The sequence below is a fragment of the Pieris napi genome, chromosome 7 (assembly GCF_905475465.1).
Source record: "Pieris napi chromosome 7, ilPieNapi1.2, whole genome shotgun sequence".
NCBI classification, from domain to species: Eukaryota; Metazoa; Arthropoda; class Insecta; order Lepidoptera; family Pieridae; genus Pieris; species Pieris napi.
The window spans coordinates 10,317,040-10,332,671 of record NC_062240.1 but is presented as its reverse complement, the minus strand read 5'-3'; the positions used below and the strand labels follow the sequence as shown (position 1 = coordinate 10,332,671).

Below are 15,632 nucleotides of genomic sequence, written 5' to 3'. Positions count from 1 at the left end.
GTACCTAACTAGACGTGGTAAAATATTTTACAATAGTTTTTACAAATATTTATTTAATTCAATATTATAGTATATAAAGGAAAAGATTTAGAGTTTGAGTACATTATCCGTATTAGAATTTTTAGATTCATACTTAAGTCTCACCTCTTATTTACAAAAGTGGTTTTGTTTATGAATTCTCAGTCTTAATTCCGATTCGGTTTTTCTTTTTACATACATCACTATGATATCAGCTGATATTGACATCTGACAACTGACGTATTTAGGTTAGATTTCTGATGGAGTACAAATTAAAAATACATGTGTTGTTAGTGGTTTTGCCTTTGAATGACACATTATTTCTGCGTAAAATAGGTTTTAATTTGTAAAAAATGGGTAAAAACCGAAATAAGACTTCTGAAAAAAAGAAGAAAATTAGTGTTGTCTTCGATGAGGGCAAAAGAAAGTAATATTCACATATATAATATATTCAGAAAGTATTTTTTTAATAATTTACCGTTTTTCAGTTATTGTTAATCTTGTTTTTTCAGGGACTTTTTGTGTGGTTTTCGTAAAAGGAAATTAGAACGCAAAAAGAAAGCCCAAGAAGAAATACAGCGTTTACTAAAAGAAGAAATAAAAAGAATTAAGCAAGAGGTATGTAATTTGTAAGAAGAGGAATAGTTTTATTTATTTTATTGCTTTAAGGATAATTATTTATGGTTATTTTTTAGAATAAAGAATCATATAAGAAACTTGTTGTATCTTCACGGCCAATTCCTGATTTAGAGCAAATACTTCAAGAAGAGTATGAAGATGACGATGTTAATGTTAAAATTGTGGAACTTTCATCAGATACACTACAAAAGAAAGATATTGTTATTGGTGAAAATAGGCCAAGAGTTAAAAAAGAAAAAGATGTAAATGTTAACAAGGAAAAAAATACTCTTAATAAAGTTCCAGGTATGGGGTCAGACGTGGAAAATGAATCTGTGGAATCAGAAGATGAGAAAGAATTAAAAACAAAGAAAGAAGTTAAACAACTACTAAAGAAACAAGCTACAAAAAAATTGCAGAAGAGCAAAGTTTTTCAAATGAAAAATAAACTAGACAGGGTACAAAATAAGAAGTCTCAAAAGAAAAAAGCAAAGAATGAACAAAGAAAGGATAAATCAAAAAAGAAAAATCATAGGAAAAAACATTAAATTTATTTATAAAGGTATTGTGTTTTCATTATATTCATGATTATAATGTGATATTGATGATTGGTACAAATTGTAATAATTATTACATTTAAGTTACAGGATTCCAGCCCATTTTACAATTATGTTAATATTCAGAATGTGTCAACAGCTCTTTTATAAATAAAAATTTGCCATTTTACCAATTAAGGTATAATTTAAAATAATATGAGACATCATCTTTACATTCGACAAGACCAACCTTTATTCAATAAAATGAGTGTCTCTTATACAGTTACCTAATTTTTATTAAACTTTAAGCAGTGTGGTTAATACCAGTAGTTTTTAGTCTAGGTGATTTTCTGGCCTTTATTTTTGATTCCTGTTTATTGTGGTTATCTTTCTTTTGTTTTATTGAGTTCTTGCTTGTACATTCTTCTAAATCTTCTTTGAGATTCTTTACAGCTTTTCTTTTTGTTGGCGATTTTGTAAATTCTTTGGTAGTATGTAATGTTGGTGATTTAGGACTTTTCACATTTAAGTTTATTGGGGACTTTTCTATTTTTAGTTTAGGAAGTATTTTAGGAGATTTTCTTGGAGTCTTTCCTGTAGACAATGGCTTCTCATTGTCTTTCTCTTCAATTTTTTTAGCTGGAGTCTTTTTAGGAGATTTTTTAATAAGTCTTGATGGGCATATGTCTTTATTTAAACATTCATCACAGTTAGGACCAATGGGTAAGCATATTGTCTGTCCAAAGCCCACCATTAAATGATTTACTTCACTCCACAGTTCAAATGGTAACCAGGATTGTAGAGCTTTTCTTGTGTCTTCAGGTGTAGCTGTTGGGTTCTTGACCCATCCTATTCTATTACTTATCCTATGTACATGTGTATCCACACCTGAAAACCAACACAACCAGTAAGGTTAATTTATTTGATTTCATTATTTTGTCTGTGGAGTTGCCATGAACCAGAGAAGCCAGAGGCACGCTTCTTCGCTTCTTCTTTCTCCAAGAAATAGATAAAGTTCATTTTTCATTCAGATAACTGTTTCATATATCCACAGCTCTGTCAAAAGATTATATGCATTGTTAAGGAGATATATGACTTAACTAAATATAGAAAATGTTGGGCTAAAATTCATTAAAAATTTAAAGAGAATACTTGGTATTATACAGTATAAATGCATATAAAATATAGTAATTATTTTACAGAAATCTAGCTAATTATATCATAAATACTTGTAACTATGCAAACAAGTACTTAGTCAATGCCACACATCCTTAACACCCATGGCTAAAAGAAAAGTAGGAAGTAAGGCTGGCTACTGAATCAGGTTGTAAAATTTCTGTTGAATGATAAAATTTTTATAAATATCAAAACAAAAAGTTTTTACCAATTCCTGTGACTTTATTCCAAGCAACCTTCATACAAATGTGAGCCATTTTTGGTCCAACACCAGTGAGCTTACACAATTTTTCCGCTGAATCAGGAATGTCACTGTTGTACTGCTCTTTCAAAGTTTGTGTTGTCTTTTTTATGTACTTTACTTTCGTCTGTTAAAAAATATATATTTTACTAAAAATTAATTAGAAACATACAATGTAGTATTTGTAAAAAATTTATTCTATATTATGGATTTACATTATTACCTTCCAAAAGCCAACAGGATAAATAAGTGTTCCTAATTCTTCATCACTCATTGCTAAGATGTTGTCAACAGTCAGGCCTCTCTGCTTGAGACGCTCCATAGCAGCAAATGTTACTTGGTCCTTAGTTTGACTCGAAAGCATTAAAGATATTAATGACTGATATCTTATTTCCTACAATTACAGAAATATTAAAATAATTTGACAGTCATATTCACACACATGTGTAATGTACTACCACTTTTGGTGGTAGTTGTTAGCATCAAATTATGTAGAATTGCAGCAGTTTAAATTTTTAATTTTAATAAAACCATAGTTAAGGTTTAATAAAGTTGTATTAATATGTACTCTGCCTTTGATATAATTAAATGTAAAGAAATATCTTTTATAAAATTGTCGCCATGTCATAGAAAATGTTTTTTCAGCCCTTATTACACTTAAGCAGTAGATGTATCTGATACTTTATCTTAGTTTATTTATCTAAGATTGTACTAAATGTTAGATGATTTTTTACCTTAGGTGAAGCATTTTCATCCATACACATATGGCAACCCATTGTATCAACTGGTGCATCATGATTGGCTCTCATGTTTCTCAAATTCACAAGAAACTCTTGCCAGTTAGAAGGTTCCCATAAGCCCTCAGAAAGCTATAATATAATAAATTGAAAAAAAATTTTATTGTAGCTGGTAAAGTTTTTAGTAAACGTAATATATTTAAAATATTAAACAATAACTGCTACATCCATATACTTGTTACCTCTTTCTTGGGAGATTCTTCTTCAAATTCGATTTTGATATGAGGTTTCTTCTCAAACTTATATTTATTTAGGTCAGGACTTATTGTCTCTTTTGGGACATTTGCTTCTTTCATACCTTCAATCTTTTTAATGTTAATTTCTTCAGTAGCGCAGGTCAAAAGTCCTTTTTTACGAGGCATTCTGAGTATAGTTTTTATGCAAATATTAAAAATTATTGTAATAATTCTATCTATTTGATAGATATTTAATATTGAAGGCGAGTGAAAAAATTAATTTCAATTCAATGTACTTTGTGGATTGTGTCGTAGTGGTTCAAATTCAAATTAACGCGTAATTACGCTTTATCGCTAACACTAAAGCCACAGCATATATTACGAAGTTATAATTTGAATAATGCATTATTTTTATACAGATAAAAAAATTAGTTTAATTATGCGACTCAGTGCCGCACAATGCCGCATAATGCTGAAGCTTAATTGGAACGTGAATTAGTTTTCAAATGCATCAGCAGTGAGCAGAGTGCGCTAAGTCAGTGTTGAAAAAAAAATCTTCTGAATAGAGTTGGCAACCTCATTAATGTATAAATTATGTGGTAAACTTTACATCATTTACGTTTTGAGTAATTTTTTTTAATGATTTCTAAAAAATATATATACTTTTTCAAAACCATTGCAATGTTTACAAAAGTATAATCCTGTAAAATAAATTTGTTCACAGATCCGAATTTTAAAATAAAATTGTATTCATATTTTAAATGTGGAATATAAAAAAAGTAACTATTTATTTTATATTTCGATAATTATTTTTTTTAGCAGTTTGAAATAACTTTAATTATTTTCAAAATCTACGAGGAAACGAAAGCCTTACAAATTTTTAAAATTGAAAAATGCTTGAAAAAACACAAAACGGGTTGAGTTTGTTTGCTCACTTTGCTATATCTTTTTAACTTCTAGGGTTCTTCTAGAGTTTGTGGCAGTCACAATTATTAATCATAATTGGAAGTTTGTTAAAACTCTAATACATTTTTGACTTTCTGAAGTCCCGTTTCTGAATCTTAACTTTAGCGCGAACTATGTAACTCGTACTCGTATGTCAAAAAAGTTTTGTCTTACGGGAGTTATAGCAGAGTCTTAGAAAAAGAAATTATGCCTTTCCCTATTTTTTAGCTCACGTGTAATATAAAATTAAATTTGACAAATCATTTTGTCTACGGTCACAGAGTATAATAGAGAATAGAATACATTATCTACGGGTGACAGTCGACAGATTTGAGAACCATTGTTTTGACTTTTGACTTTGGGAACCATCGCGGTACTGATTAATGATTAGCACTTAGCAGACTATTTCATTTCAATATTCTAATTTCTATAGTCGTATTTTTAATTAGACGAAGCCAACTGACAGTAGCTAATGTCACTTTGTAAAATAATGTTGCCATATTTAAAGTAATAGTGATGCGTTCAGTTCTTGTTCAATCAGATGAATGAACAATGAGTGTGAATAGTCAATCATTTCAAACAATAAAAGAATATTATTTCTATTTTAAAATTGTATAAAAGTGCTCTGATATAAGTTAGGTACTAGTACTATGTAACTACAATCAGTTTTTTGACGTCTTATTACAAAGCGCGGCGCGGCGACTAGTGCCATCACCGATCATTAATTCAGGGGTTTTTAGTTTGTCACAACACTATTTTTATTTCATTAAAAACTGACAACACCGTAAACGTCAGTTGATATCGTCTAATTAAAAATTCGACTATATGTTATAATTGAAATTAGTTTAGCTTTAAATTTAACTGCAACTGAACATTAATTTCTGAGATATATTTGACTCAGAATGGTGGAACTTCTATTAGATCCTAAAATAAGATTATGGGTGTTCCTGCCCATCGTAGTTATTACCTTTTTGGTTGGTATCGTAAGGCATTATGTTTCGATAATACTATCTTCGCAGAAGAAAATTGAATTGATTCAGGTGCAGGATAGGTAAATATAAATTACATTGAAGTTTTGCTGCAAAATAGTATAAATAAAAGCCTAACCTTATTCATTATTTTTAGCCAAGTTATGATACGTGCTCGGCTTCTACGCGAAAATGGGAAGTATTTACCTCGTCAGTCGTTTGCTATGAGGCGTCATTGGTTTAATAATGAAGAGACTGGTTATTTTAAAGTACAGAAACGACCATCAAATGCTCAGGTATAAACAGGCTGAACCAGTAATTAGTTCTAAATTTATTCAATAACATTGTGAGGTTTTAAAACTGGCTTTACTTTATTTCAGAATCCTATGACTGACCCTGGTATGATGACAGATATGTTAAAGGGCAATGTCACTAATGTTTTGCCTATGATTGTTATTGGTGGTTGGATTAATTGGATGTTCAGTGGTTTCCTTACAAGTAAGTCTTATTTTAGATTTAATTTACTTTGCAAGTAGTCTGGTAGGGTGTTATGCAAAGGAATTTAAATAAAAAAAATTATAATTGGTGTATCTTTCTGATAACCCTAGAAATTAAATGCTTTAAAATTGTAGAAGAAAACAGTAGCAACCTTTTTGTATGTTTCAGCAAAGGTTCCATTTCCCTTGACCCTGAGATTTAAGCCAATGTTGCAGCGTGGTGTGGAGTTAGCATACTTAGATGCATCTTGGGTATCCTCCGCGTCATGGTATTTCCTCAATGTATTCGGACTTAGAACTATCTACGCTTTGGTTCTTGGGGAAAATAATGGTAAGTACTTAAAGTAGAAATAACCTGCCTTGGCCTGCTATATTTGGTTTGAAACTAATGTATATTAATTCATTTGATTTTTTTAATTCTTGTTACATAATTTGACTATTTTAGCTGCAGATCAGTCTAAGGTTATGCAAGAACAAATGTCAGGTGCAGCAATGGCTATGCCTCCAGACCCAAAAGCAGCATTTAAGGCAGAATGGGAAGCTTTGGAAATTACTGACCACCGTTGGGCTCTTGCGACAGCTGAAGCTGATTTGTTATCGCAGAATAATATATCATAATTTATAACTAAGAAAATATTATTTTTACTAGATTAATTAATTTTTAAGATGTGTCTTTATTTGATTATGTATTTATTATAGTCAACATAAGCAGGTGATTGTTTTTATTTGTTAATATTAATTTATGGATAAATAAACATGTATAATACATAGTAACAAAGTCTTATTTAAGGTATTATAATATGGAGAATTGGAGGTTCAAGTGAGATATAACATGGGTCCCTGATGGTCCCTAATGGGTTTATTGAACAAAGTTTTACATTATATAAAATAGTAAGGTAAAGAAAATAAAACATTTGTTGTAGAACATTATATAATGCAAATATATACAAGTGATATTTTCTATGAATAAAAAATCACAAATTCTATGCATATGGCTATGCCCCACTGATTTTTACCCCTAAATGTAGCAGTACCTTATTCATTTTACATTGACTGCTTAACATTAGTTTACTTGTTCAATTGGTAAAGCTCAATCTGACATTAAAAGGCAGTCTCTTGAAAGATGTTCAGTTAATTAGTCCATTTATGCTATTAAAGCAAATCAAAGAAAAAATTATCCAATTAAGATAAATTTTCCTTTAATAAACACTACACTAGCGCCCATAACTCTTAATTATGGCTAACATCAGCAGTGCAGCTGTTATATATTATATTAATTTTATTGCTTTTTATCACACTTTGTAATGCACTGGTAGGTATGTCAAAAATAGATATTGTTTTATTGAATGTATGTAAACTAACCAGCCATTTGAATTGAAAAACTGAAATAAGCATACATGTTAATAACAATAAAATCGCAGTTTCTTAAGCAATTATTTAGAGAAATTTGCTGGCCTTTAAATTATTTAAGTAAAGACCATTTTAATAGTTGAAATGTTAATAAAAAAAACGTGTGTGTACACGCGTTAGAAGTTATACTTCTTTGGCGTAACAAAATAAAAATCTTTTCAAAAATTTTATCTTTTGCCTTCTACGTTTGTAGACAAGACGACAGTAACAATAGAAAAAATTTACTCTCATCACCCTAAGTATAACTTCAAAAAAACTAAAATGTTGACTTGCTAACTTTTGGGTGTCAGTTTTTGCGACGGTGTGCGGGGGGAGAGGGGCATCGTAAAAATTTACTTTTATCATTTTTCTCTAACGCGCCAAAAGAAGTATAACTTCAATAAAATAAAAAAAAAACACTATATTTAAACAGAAAACTATATGAATTTTGATATCAAACACAATGTTAATAATCTTTAAGAGTCACTAATTATTCCTATTTTAGGAAAATAGTGAATTTAACTCCACACTCAATGTTAAACTGAATGTATGCCATATTTCTAATTATATATACTTCATATAAAAAGATAACTAAATAATTGTATTTGGAAATGATGACTAAACAAGTCAGGGTTGTATCATAATTTTTATTGAATCTTAGTAATGCCCTTAATTGCCCGTATCCTATTTGGGACTTTTTCATTTGACATTAATTTATCATACTTGCAATTTAAAATAGTGGATATCTACAGCATGTATTGCTAGCTTACTTAAGAGAACTGGCAACAAAAATTTTAGATAAATAGGAAATTTAAAGGTTACATAGAAAAAGAGTTACTTATATGAATGTGTAAAAACAAAATATATTTAAAAATGTACTTAATAGTTGCAAATATTAATAAGCCAATAAAAGTAAAGTTTAATGGTTACCTTGATAATTCTATACAGCATAGATAGTATAATATATATTATTTTTCAACAACTTCTTTTTCAATAAAAAACCAACACTATAAAAATGTAAAAACCCAATGTCCCAAGTTTTCTTTTTCTTTATCTGTAGATAATTTCTGAATGACACACAAAAATAACTTATAAATCCATACAGGCTTGCCATACCTGAATGGATTTATAAGTTATTTTTGATACTAAAAAGTATGTATGTATGAATTAAATACTTACATGTAGATTGGCTAGATTTTGAGTCACGCATTTATAGAAAAAAACCTAGAAAACAGGCATTTAATGATAGGTTCAAAATATTACACACATTTTCATATATAGTTTTAGGGTAATATTTAGATTCAAGCGCTTACTTCCTATTTGTAATCACAATCTACAAGAGATTGTTTGGTTGGTTATAAGGCCATAATCTTCTATTTATTTAAGTTACGTGATTGTTTTGTAATTTATAAAACACTTAAATATAATGTAAACTGTCAAAATCAAACTTTACTTATTTACTACTATACTAATTGTTAAGGTGTTGTCATAGGATTTTTATGTAACTAAAGAACAAAAAAGGTGTTGAATTTTCGGTCTGAATATATTTAAATTCCGCAATAGTTAGCATAAAATAATATTTAAAGGCGACCCCCAAGAGCCCAAACTTACAGGGGCAGTATACATGGTGTTACTTTTTGATGAGCTGCACAACATCCTCATCTTGAACGGTGTGGTGGATTCCGACGCGTTGGGGAGAGTATTTGGTGCTAGTGCCCCAAACTAGCGCGTATTTGAGCTGAGCAGCCAGAGTCCGATGAATAGAATGGCACACGTGTTCTATTGTAACACCCTGTAAAACACTTTTCCTTAATTTGCTTAATTTTGAACATAACACCATTTGTTTTACTACCTCTATACTGTGAAAATAAGTGCTGAACAATCGAATTAGTTTTTTTACAGGTTGCAGAAATTAAATACTTCATTTATGGGCCTAAGTATACGCTGCTATAACATGATTCCTAGTGAAATATTGGAACTGCCTTTAAACAGATTGAAAAAAACATATCAAAAAAATCTTAAAGGTTACAAGTTACAACACAGTCAATGACTACCTAGAAGATAAAAACGCTTGGCAATAGTTCTAATTATATTCTTATAATTTGATTTGTTATCTTTGAGGTGTTGTGAATATGTGTGTAATGGTGAATGTGGTAAATCATAGAACAGATTTTTTTTTTACTTATCTAACTTTAATGACGTTGTGGTTTATGACATTTTCCTTTGAATAATTGTAATGTAGAGGGAGGGTAAAACTTGCTGAGTTTCTTGCCCGTTCTTCTCAGAACAAGGCCTCCTGGTAGTTTTGCGATCGGATGGCGTAGTCTTGCTCTTTCGCGAATTTTGTAAACGTTTTTGACATTCATAAGCATGCCCTAAGACGCATCTAAATTGAATAAACTAATTTTGATTGATTGATTTATCAAGATGCCTAATTAACTTAGGAGCAAATACTATGTTATATACAAGTGAACTTTAGCTTTCATATAAATGTTTACTCTGTAGCTTAAAATCCCAATCTTATTCATAACAAAAGAGAAATCGATTATACGGATATAAGGCCCAAATTACAATACGTATTTCAGGTTAGTCAAGTATGTCAATATTTTAATAAAAAAATAGGGACCTGAGGCCCGTAATATACGTTTTCTAAATTTCACTGCAATATTTAAATAACTTATGACGATTCTAAGTCGTACACAGCTTTAAGACTGCTTTTATACTAGAGATTTACTCTATCTGCCAAATAAAAATGTATATAATAAACATATTTTTGGTTTTACACGATAATTGGTTCCATCTTATATCTCACTAGCTGACCGGGCAAACGTCGTTTTGCCATATCATTTATACTAAAAAAATAGGGGTTGATCGTAGAGGGGTGAAAGTTAGGGGTTGTATGAATTTTTGTATGTTGTATCATAAAAAAACAGAAATTAAAAATTTTGTCTAAAAAATAAATAAAAAAATTTAGGGGTGGACTACCCCTAACATTTAGGGGGATGAAAATTTCATCAAAATCGGTCAAGCCGTTTCGGAGGAGTATGGCAACGAAAACTGTGACACGAGAATTTTATATATTAGATTTGACAATGATACCTTTCTCAAGATAAGCCCATCATCAAAGTCTGGTGGCTGTCCTGGCTTCTTGGTGTACACTCGGATGAGGGCGAGATATTCCCACAGTGTCTCCAATAGAAAGTCCAAATTCAGCTTCATGTTACAACTGGAACACAAAAAAATTAATTTTATTATGGATTTATTGCTTATTATTTCCTTCCCTGGAAGAGATTGCTTGAAAGAGTGAGGCCTCCCGTTGCTCTCCTAATTAAAACTATTTATGTGCTCTCATTGTAATCGATAAGGCAAAACAATATAGCTATATATAATATATTCAAGCTCAGATACAAAAGATTATGTTAATCTTCGTGATTAGGATTGGAAGGTGGCAAGGAGGATGAAGAAGACAATATGATGTGTGCAGGGATAGCAAAAACGTGACCGATGTAATTGCGATAATTTTATAAAAACACTAGCTGACCCGGCAAACGTCGTTTCGCCAATATTATTTGTAGGAAACATTTTTTTAGTTCAATAAAAATAACTATCTACTATAATAAAAAATAGGGGTTGATCGTAGAGGGGTGAAAATTTAGGGTTGTATGTATTTCTGTCTGTCGTATCATAAAAAATAAAAACAAAAAAAATTGTTTAAAAATTTTAAATTTTTTTTTGGGGTGGACACCCCTTGTCACTTAGAGGTTAAAAGATAGATAGTAGCCGATTCTCAGACCTACAGAATATGCATATAAAATTTGATGAAAATTGGTCAAGCCGTTTCGGAGGAGTATGGTAACTAACATTGTGACATGAGAACTTTATATATAAGATAAGAATATTCAATAACTCTTTTTCATATTTACTACTGAGTCATTTATGAGTATATTGCAGTTTTACCTGACAACTATGGAGTTAGGCTGCCTCGCTATCCTGTCAACCTCTTGTATGGATATCTGATCAATCTTGTTGTAGACATAAATGCAGGGCAGATACACTCGATTAGCGAGGATAACATCTATCAGTTCATCAGCTGTACAGTCTTCTCGGAATAGCACCTGGAAGTTATAACCCATCTTTTTTTTATATTTCATTGATATTTAGATAGAATTTTTATTATTACTAACATCTGTCCTGGCTTTGGACAACTTCACTTAGCTAATAATACTCAAGGGTAATGTAACATTCTAATAGTCAAAGAATGTTTAAATTAGTCCAATAGTTTTGACTTTACTTGTGACAAACATATAGAAATACAATGTTAAAAATATAAGTAAAATTACCACAATGCTGATGAATTTGTCTTTGTTATAAAGCTATCTAACATAAAGATTTTTTTTAAAGTAACATTATAATTTATAATTAAATAATTACCTCTGCATTAAATATTTTATATTCATGTAAAATCATTTGCACCATCTTTTCATCCACCTTGGTCAATTGGCAGGTGGAGTTAAACGATAAACCCCCACCTTTCTTTACCTGTAACATTATAATAACAAAATTAGTTTATATATTTTTCAACAGTAGAATGTACAAGGTGTGAAGTAATTAAGCATGACTTATAACCGATTTATTAGAGTAAATATGACTAAATTTATCGGTTCTGTTCTTATCATGTTTTAAATTAATTAAAATTACCTTGAAATAAATATTTGGTTTGTTCTTGTTCAGCCGAATTCCAACACTCTCCAACTCTCTCTCGAGAAGTTGTCTATGCACATAAGGCTTTGTGGCGTCTAACATCATAAGCACCAAATCGGCAGTACGGGCCACTGCTATCACCTGAATTAATTAAATGTCTCAGAATTTTCTCAAAGGTTAGGATATCAAACATAGGGTAAAATGTTTGTGTATGATAAAATCATTTATTAACAGGAGAACATTGCTATATATTTAAAAGACTATGGTGCTTTGTATAATATATTTTAAATACAATAAATTTAATACCTGTCTACCTCTACCCTTGCCTTGGGCAGCACCTTCAATGATACCAGGCAAATCCAACAACTGTATGTTAGCTCCCCTGTACTCAATGACCCCAGGAATACATGTAAGGGTTGTAAATTCATAGCTTGCTGCTTCTGAGTGTGTATGAGTTAATGTTGACAGCAGAGTTGACTAAAACCAAGAATAACAATCATATATTTTAATATTACATATTTATATATGTTTGATGAGCATGAATATATGTAATAAATATATAAAAATACATTTATTTTAAGAACATTACAAAACCTTACTAGTAAAATACTTTTTTATTGACCTGCAATATTTGATATTTACATACATAACATTTTCTCTTTAATTTTTTAGGAATGTTTAAAAACCACAACATTCAATCAACAGAGTATTAAGTATTAGTACTAAATCTTCATGTATGTAATCCTGAGTCTACTTAAGCTTTAAATTATTATTTAAAACAACTATTATTCAACAACAACTTTTATTATTCACACACTGTAAGGTTTCATCTTAAGCTAGACTTATTATATTGCTTTAGCTTCACTATCACTTAACTTCTAGTTTTATAATTTTTATTATCTTACCTTACCAACAGATGGGAAGCCAATCAGGGCTACTCTAGCATCCCCTGACTTTAATACATCAAACCCTTCTCCCTTGTCACCACCTTTTTTTGAAGGCTCAAGCAACTGAGATCTATACTTTGCTAGTTTCGCTTTCAATAAACCCAAGTGGTATTCAGTAGCTACAAATTGTTAAATATTTTTAGGAATTTTATCACATTTAGGATAGTGTAGGAAAGAATAATATTATAAAATAAGTAACTTTAACAAAATAAATTAATGTGTCTAGACGAAATGTAACATACTAACAATATAGAAATGTTTAGCATTTTTGTGATCCATAGAAACCGAGCATTAACCAATCATTTAGTTAGTTAACTCTACAAAATAGTCTACATTTTCTAAAACTATTTTCTTAGAAAACAACATGAATCAGTATGATATAACCTAAGACAGTTTATAAGTAATATTTTGTTATTAAAAGCATATATCAATACAATATTACCTTTATTCTTTTGAGTTCTTGCTATTTCTTTCTCAATTTCAGATATCTTTTCCAAGATACCCATTTTCTTACAAACTTAGCAACAAACTTAAAAAATCGTGAATAACTTTAAGCACTATTTAAATATCTTAGTTATTGGTATATAGCGCATAGAACATTGCTAATTAAGGCATAAAGTTGTTTTAAAGGCATACGCTATTTTTCATAATGTATCTATCAAATTTGATAATTACTTTGTATTTCTAGGATATTTTACGAATACACTGTACACGGCGAGTTAGGTTATCTTTATGTTGACAGCCAACACTCAACTATTGTGCTGAATGTTGACAATTGATTTCTTGATGACGGTTTAACTCATTGTGACATAAAAAAATACTCATCGTGTTGCAAAGCTACATCCTTAATCCTTTTTAATCCTAATTATCAGGGTATATATTTTCAATAATAAAAAGCAGACCGTTTTGTGAATTATGAATAACATATATAAACCGTCATATAAATGGCACTATTATAACATTTATGAGGCAAAAAGAGAATCTTAAGTTATGCTAACAATTACCTTTTTTAGCATACCTTATATATTTTACTATATCTATATCTGTAAGAATAAGAGAACCAACTAGATATTTTCATGGTACCTACATCAAAATATCAATAATATCAAAACGATGAAATTTTTTAAGCCCATATTGATAATAAATACATATTTTACTTTTCATGTCAAAGGTATCGAACTGCATACCAAGTCTATAGAAGAGTTGGAGGTTGATTATGAAGACGAAAAAAATTCGATGATAGCTATTACAGAATCAGGTTTATTATAATTCACACGTACCTAAAATTTCTATTCAACAAAAAACAAAGTGTCACGGTGCTAATTCTTATCTACTATAGAACATTCATCGAAGTCAGTTAGACCGGTCCCACCCTTCACCGTCAATTTTTAAAAACGACGATTGTTCAACATCTCTCTATATTATTAATTTATTTTAGATGAATATATTAGCGAAGATTTTTACGATGAATTAGATAATCGACTCAGAGTAGAAAACTCTATGGATATGATATTCTTTGGACCTCCAAACGCATTTTTAAGATTGGACTCTGAAACCATATTACACATTTTTGCTCACACAAAAAAGCAGTTGATACCAATTTCTAGAGCATTGCTAGCTTGGGATATTATTACTGGTAAAATAAGATATCTTAATACATTTATGTCCTTACAGTTCTTATGGAACATAAACATAGTTAATTACAAAATATATTAATTAAATTAAGGCGAAATAGTAAAGTAATTAATTAATGTTAAAGTAGTGTCCGCTTTGCCCAGACCTAATTAGGGTCTAGGGATAAGACATTATAAGAAAGTGAAATTCAATATTTGTGAAACAATTTACTCATAGATGGAAAAACTGCGGCTTTTTTACAAGGACGAGAATATTTAGCATTCGGTAGTCTATTAAACGTCGTTCCTGAAGAAGATCTGTATTATGTTAATTTCGGCGATCCTTCAGTTTTTAAATATTTTTCGAAAAATGACTTGAAGATTAGCAGCCGTAAGGTACATAGTTATTATATTATTGACTAGAAAAAACTAGAAACATATGATATTATGGCGGGAAAATATTTAAACTTAAACTTCTTTCTTCAAATATTCCGGCCAGGCTTATGCCTATACCGCCTTGTCTTATGTGTTATCACTTTTTATATTGTTTATTCTGCAACACAGTATTATAAAAACTAATGTATACATCACACCCTTCAATTACAGCTAAATCTATATTTATTTTTGTAAGATCCACTATTGGATCTCTGACAGACTCTGGGTTAAACAGAAAAACATTTCAGATAGGCGTGCTTGTCGCGGCATATAGAAGGTACTATGGAAATATGTGGTATAGGAATGGGTCTCACATAAATGAACTAGGATATATGTTATGTGGGTTCCCGGATTTCGACTTAGCTAAAATATCACCAATAACATTCAAAGAATTAACGGTCGACGTACTTGGAAAGCTGCATAGATGCAGTGTCAAACAAACTAAGGCTTGTTTATACACAGTATTATTAATTGTAAAGTTATATTAAAAGAGCGAGACAAGGAAATCTCCCGTGTCGAAGAACCCAGTTAATTTCCAAAAACAGCAATTAAAGTTTTTCAAAATTATTTGCTCT

General features: G+C 30.2%; 5 protein-coding genes across 6 annotated transcripts; 3 read left to right on the top strand and 2 right to left on the bottom strand.

The window, feature by feature from the left end:
* Positions 1–272: 272 nt before the first annotated feature.
* Positions 273–1,199, top strand: LOC125051284 (nucleolar protein 12). The gene is made up of 3 exons (XM_047651497.1): positions 273–445; positions 531–636; positions 714–1,199. Exons 1-3 carry the CDS (start codon positions 372–374, stop codon positions 1,182–1,184), a joined length of 651 nt encoding a protein of 216 aa, XP_047507453.1. The 5' UTR covers positions 273–371; the 3' UTR covers positions 1,185–1,199.
* A 246-nt stretch (positions 1,200–1,445) lies between these two features.
* Positions 1,446–3,889, bottom strand: LOC125051282 (endonuclease III-like protein 1). Of its 2 annotated transcripts, none has more exons than XM_047651493.1 (5): positions 3,569–3,889; positions 3,324–3,458; positions 2,813–2,983; positions 2,557–2,716; positions 1,446–2,060 (listed from the first exon to the last, which is right to left on the bottom strand). In XM_047651493.1, the coding sequence occupies exons 1-5, from the start codon at positions 3,746–3,748 to the stop codon at positions 1,477–1,479; spliced, it is 1,230 nt and encodes a 409-aa protein (XP_047507449.1). In that variant the 5' UTR covers positions 3,749–3,889; the 3' UTR covers positions 1,446–1,476. The 2 variants fall into 2 exon arrangements, with proteins under 2 accessions (XP_047507449.1, XP_047507450.1); XM_047651494.1 differs by having other exon boundaries at positions 3,685–3,777.
* A 958-nt stretch (positions 3,890–4,847) lies between these two features.
* On the top strand, positions 4,848–6,637 carry LOC125051176 (ER membrane protein complex subunit 3). The gene is made up of 6 exons (XM_047651355.1): positions 4,848–4,936; positions 5,333–5,558; positions 5,633–5,771; positions 5,856–5,973; positions 6,142–6,303; positions 6,418–6,637. The coding sequence occupies exons 2-6, from the start codon at positions 5,410–5,412 to the stop codon at positions 6,588–6,590; spliced, it is 741 nt and encodes a 246-aa protein (XP_047507311.1). The 5' UTR covers positions 4,848–4,936; positions 5,333–5,409; the 3' UTR covers positions 6,591–6,637.
* A 1,915-nt stretch (positions 6,638–8,552) lies between these two features.
* LOC125051151 (developmentally-regulated GTP-binding protein 2) lies at positions 8,553–13,760 on the bottom strand. The gene is made up of 8 exons (XM_047651325.1): positions 13,452–13,760; positions 12,968–13,128; positions 12,369–12,539; positions 12,060–12,203; positions 11,793–11,900; positions 11,319–11,476; positions 10,461–10,587; positions 8,553–9,153 (listed from the first exon to the last, which is right to left on the bottom strand). Exons 1-8 carry the CDS (start codon positions 13,513–13,515, stop codon positions 8,992–8,994), a joined length of 1,095 nt encoding a protein of 364 aa, XP_047507281.1. The 5' UTR covers positions 13,516–13,760; the 3' UTR covers positions 8,553–8,991.
* A 366-nt stretch (positions 13,761–14,126) lies between these two features.
* LOC125051277 lies at positions 14,127–15,545 on the top strand. Its single transcript, XM_047651488.1, has 4 exons — positions 14,127–14,267; positions 14,448–14,645; positions 14,861–15,018; positions 15,306–15,545. The coding sequence occupies exons 1-4, from the start codon at positions 14,246–14,248 to the stop codon at positions 15,543–15,545; spliced, it is 618 nt and encodes a 205-aa protein (XP_047507444.1). The 5' UTR covers positions 14,127–14,245.
* Positions 15,546–15,632: the final 87 nt, after the last annotated feature.